Genomic DNA, 4,810 nt, shown 5'->3' with positions numbered 1-4,810 from the left:
TTATGTAGAACCGCATTCAATTGTATTTTTTCCTCGCTTGGTTTGATCTCGTACTCTCTTGTTATATGTTATTACAAGATAAATTTGTATGCTACATGCAAAGTGATGTTCATAAGGTACACATCATTTAAGGCGATGTTCACTACAGTCTTACGTATATGATTTATCACGGATGCTTCAATCGAATTTTCACTATTAGGGGCACGTCATATTATTTTCGATATTAAATGTAGCTCGACTTTTTTTTATGGATAGGATGGAGCGATGTACGAGAATTCTTATTTTAACTGTTCCAGCATGTATTTTTCTACTTAATGTAATTAGCTAACTAACTATACATTTGTTTTCTGTCACGGAATAAATACTATTTAATTCTGGCTCGCATCGGTGCACATACATAGGTATTTTTCGCTCTCCTTTCAAAGCTTGATAAAAGATTTTGCAATTCCATGAAAGATACATATTTATTTTCAATACAAATGCATGTACTTTCAACCCAATTTAGAGGGTAGACAATCATATTAGGGTCTACCCTAATATTTCATTAGTTCAATTCACCTACATGCTACACTATCTATATGGCGGTGGCAACTAACATGGAATATCCTGCGATGAGAACCATGAAACCTCTTATATTAGTGAACTATTAAAACATTATGATCTCGACAGGTGGTATTTGTTCAAACCATGATTAGTGCAGATTCTCGCATGATGGGAAGTTGTTCAAACAAAATGCATACATCCGGTGATCCGCATGAGAGTCAAATACATACAATTTGATACCTTTTTCCGGTGATCCGCTTGTTTCCTGGTGGGGAATTCTTCAAACAAAGTGCACCTCTAAGTTTCCCTGTTGATCCGCATGATAAAATCAGGAAAGGTATGAAACAACATGTTTCATCAACAATTTGAAAACTGCATACAACCTAGAGGTATGGTTATGTACCTTTACTCTCCTTGGCGATCTGACGATTTCTCTAGCATAACAATGGTTCAAGGTTCCCTTTATATTCAGCACGAGAAAGCACGGTATCGTGCGATTAGGATTATATTCCGATTTTGTTGATCCGCAATGATGGAGTTTCCTTCAAAATGTGAGAGATCCCTGAAATGGCTGGACGGTTTCCTTTGAAATCTGTAATTTCCTTTCCTGTAGCCATGAATTTCCTTTCCTGTGCGATTAGGATTATACCGATTTTGTTTCCTTACAATGATGCGTTGGACTTTCTTGAAATCTGATTGTTTCCTGCGAGCTACGATTTCCTTTCCTGTAACTATTCCTTTAATTTCCTTTCTTGTAACCATTCCTTTAATTTCCTTTCCTGGGCGGTGATTGTTTCATGCGATCATAATGAAATCAGCGCCCAGCCATGCACTTTCCTAGAATGCGATTGAGGCAAGGTGGTAGCGGGATTTGTGGAGATGCAGTTTTAACCTCTACCGTAATTTTAGGGACAGGAGCATCGAGCTGGGATGGTTTGGAAAGCTAGCGATACAAGTGCATGTTCGTTGGCATCGAACTGGGATGGTTTGTCAAGTTAGCGATACAGGTGCATGTTCGTTGGGCCTGGCCCATGTGGGGACGACGGAGACGATGAAAGGAACGGGGACGACCAAACGTATTGGCAGAATACGGAAACAGTTTAGACTTTTTAAGTAGTAGAGATAAAGATAGAGAAGAAGATTAAAGCCGTTGCAATCCGTAGCTTCCCAGAGTTTTGCCGGTGCGCCGTGTGGGGCCCGCCACCGAACACCCTAACCTTTTCTTTCTCCGTTCCTATCTCATCTCTCCCTGATCCTGTCCGTGTTTCTCCGCGCACCGCAATCGAGAGAGAGAGAGAGCGGGCTGTAGCGGGAGCATCGCCGTCCATCTCGCCCGAGCCGGCGACGCCGTTGCTCTCTGCGGCGGAGAAAGCGATGGCGAACCATCCACCGGCGAGCAAAATACTTAGGGTGGGGGGTTCAGGGTTCGCCGCCGCCGGAGATGAACGGATTGTGGCGTAGCTTGGAGGGAGGCCGGGGGCTGTGGAGGACCGACGGAGGTGGAGCTTTGGGGAGGGCAAGGAGGCCGCGGGCGGTGGTGGCTGGCGGTCCGGCCGGTGGAGGTCGCGATGGAATAGAGGTGTTCATGGCGGGGCGGCGGCGGCGCTCTTCGTCTTCCCCGGCGGTGGCGGTCTCGGCCCTATCCTATGGCAGATCCTCTTCTCCTTCACATGGCGCGGGAGGAGGGATGGGAGGCCACCTTCCGAGGTCCCCGGCCCGATCTGTATTGCTGCCACCGCTTCGGCCTCTACCGCCGGCACCTCTACACCAACTCTGTGTGGCGTCTCGCGTCGCCTGTATTCCTTCCTGGCCCACAACCTAGACGATGGGTCGCCGTACATCCTTCTCTTGCCACCGAGAGGCCGAGAGGAGGTTGTTTCAGGAGATGCCGACGTGAATGTGGTGGTGCGGTCGTCAGCGTGCGAGACAGGAGGAGGCCTGACGGTGGTGCTGTGGCCTGTGGGCACTGTTATAGCGTCGGAAGATGAAAAAGACTTCCTCAAGCTGAGCCCCAACCCAAGGTACATGCTTCTCATCCATCTCTCATTTATTTCCGATACTACTCTTTCTCTAATTTCCTGAATCACATGATCTCGTGGCATCAATATTTGTTCCGGTTGTTAACATGACCAAGATGCATTGCTCCCTTACAACACCTATTTTATTCTCCTATGCTGCATCTTAGTAGCGTAGCTGAACATCCCAAAAATTTACCAGATGTAGTTTGGTGTGCTTGGACTGCAACCCTCTTACTATTGACAGTTGATTGATAGATCGAGAATAGTTACTGGCTAGGCTGAGAAACTAGGTATGGAGTTTTTTTTTTTTGAACGGTGTAACCTACAGGAGTTAAAAATGAAGCATGCCCATTTCTATCTTTGGTGAGATCAAGACATTTAACTGAATCTACTACAGAGAACTTTGCAACTGCAAAGTATTTCAGCTATAGAACTTAAGCTCTTATGTTTTAAGTAATACTTATGTTTGTACAACGAGTGCTCACCATGTAGTCAACAGTAGAGTGGCGCTTCAGTGCTTTTGATTGATACCTTTGTTGTTTCAACCCCCTAGCTGAAAGTGCGGCTTTGGTCACAAAGTGAGTAGTTGAATTGCTGATATTTGGATTCATCAACTGATTGATTGGTTGCTTCTTCTTGCAAGATTATGTGGCACTAATAGAAGCAATGCATTCTATTGGTATAGAAAATAAAGTTACTAGCTCGCTAAATTTAGAACCCATCCTGTCTCCTCTAGCTTTAATATGTCTATGAATGTACAACACAATTTAATAATTCTATGGAATGGTAGTCTTGAAGGAAAAAAAATCTTCTAGGCAGTGGTGGTCTTGTGCATGTTGCTTCTGTTCAAGCTAGAGTGACTGTATCCCTAGATATGTAATGCATTCACTGAACTTCTATGCATTAGTTTTGTTTGGTCAGACTACTTTCCTGTGGTGGCCATCTCCCCTGTCGCTTCCTCCCCTACGAACGCGATCCGGGTGATGATCGACGGCTCCAGCAGAAGCAATGATGTCACTTGGTATTTCTATTCCACTCCTTGCTGCACGCCTATTCCCCAACTTTTTCTAGGATATTTGATCTTGAAAATTTAGTAATAGTTCTCTGTAATCCATAGAGGTTATAGCATTGGATCCACGCAGGTGTACTAGATATCTACATCGATGCATTTTTATAACTGAAAGTGTAGTCGCATCATATACAGTTATACACTTAAATATGTGAACTCTACACTATTTATTTGTGAAGTAGACCGTGAATTGCAGAATTTAGCATGTTGATCAGGGAAAGCTTCCATAGAGGTCTGGTTTTGGAATCATAACTTAAATAGTCTTTTCGCTTTATTTAACCGAAAATTGTAGTATCCTTCGTTGATGAGTTCCTGGATCAGGGGTAGTGTGTGCTCAACATCTCAAGTGTATTGATGGATACAAAAGAAAAAGGATTCAGTTTTAAGGCATATGGTATTTCCTTGTGAAGCCACTGAACTTAATCTTCTCAGTGTGGTTGTCAAATTTTTATTCAATCTTAGACAGTTATTTCGCCATTCCGTTATCTCTGATTTTGTAGGAACCATCCCTACTATTTAGACTTTAGACTTTGTTTAAATCTATTTGTTTGTTATTCCTCTTGATTCCGTTTTTCTCCTGAGGTCATTATTCTAAGCTTTGAGCCTGTTGCGATCCCCTATACTTGTGGGTTATCAGACGGTAAAGCACACGTCCGTTGGGAACCCCAAGAGGAAGGTGTGATGCGTACAGCAGCAAGTTTTCCCTCAGAAAGAAACCAAGGTTATCGAACCAGTAGGAGATGAAGGCCACGTGAAGGTTGTTGTTGAAGGAGTGTAGTGCGACGCAACACCAGGGATTCCGGCGCCAACGTGGAACCTGCACAACACAATCAAAATACTTTGCCCCAACTTAACAGTGAGGTTGTCAATCTCACCGTCTTGCTGAAAACAAAGGATTAAACATATGGTGTGGAGAATGATGTTTGCTTGTAGAAAACAACCGAGAACAGAGTTTGCAGTAGATTGTATTTCAGATGTAAAAGAATGGACCGGGGTCCACAGTTCAGTAGTGGTGTCTCTCCAATAAGATAACTAGCATGTTGGGTGAACAAATTACAGTTGGGCAATTGACAAATAGAGATGCACATACATATATCATGATGACTACTATGAGATTTAATTAGGGCATTACGACAAAGAACATAGACCGCTATCCAGCATGCATATATGCCTAAAAAGT

At 43.5% G+C, this 4,810-nt stretch overlaps 1 protein-coding gene across 1 annotated transcript; it reads left to right on the top strand.

Annotated features, from left to right (window-relative positions):
• Positions 1-1,370: 1,370 nt before the first annotated feature.
• On the top strand, positions 1,371-4,234 carry LOC124663815. The gene is made up of 3 exons (XM_047201472.1): positions 1,371-1,442; positions 2,005-2,564; positions 3,469-4,234. Exons 1-3 carry the CDS (start codon positions 1,371-1,373, stop codon positions 3,653-3,655), a joined length of 819 nt encoding a protein of 272 aa, XP_047057428.1. The 3' UTR covers positions 3,656-4,234.
• The last annotated feature ends 576 nt before the right edge of the window (positions 4,235-4,810 follow it).

This window comes from Lolium rigidum, chromosome 6 (assembly GCF_022539505.1).
Source record: "Lolium rigidum isolate FL_2022 chromosome 6, APGP_CSIRO_Lrig_0.1, whole genome shotgun sequence".
NCBI classification, from domain to species: domain Eukaryota; kingdom Viridiplantae; phylum Streptophyta; class Magnoliopsida; order Poales; family Poaceae; genus Lolium; species Lolium rigidum.
The sequence above is the reverse complement of the archived record's forward strand: the minus strand, read 5'-3'. Positions and strand labels throughout refer to the sequence as shown.

What these genes read in the sequence shown, in the direction of transcription:
- LOC124663815 (XM_047201472.1), top strand. Translation starts at nt 1,371, where the DNA reads ATGCACTTTCCTAGAATGCGATTGAGGCAAGGTGGTAGCGGGATTTGT. An exon ending in ATGCAGTTTTAACCTCTACC is followed by an intron (nt 1,443 to 2,004) that starts GTAATTTTAGGG and finishes ATTGTGGCGTAG; the next exon opens with CTTGGAGGGAGGCCGGGGGC. An exon ending in AAGCTGAGCCCCAACCCAAG is followed by an intron (nt 2,565 to 3,468) that starts GTACATGCTTCT and finishes TCTATGCATTAG; the next exon opens with TTTTGTTTGGTCAGACTACT.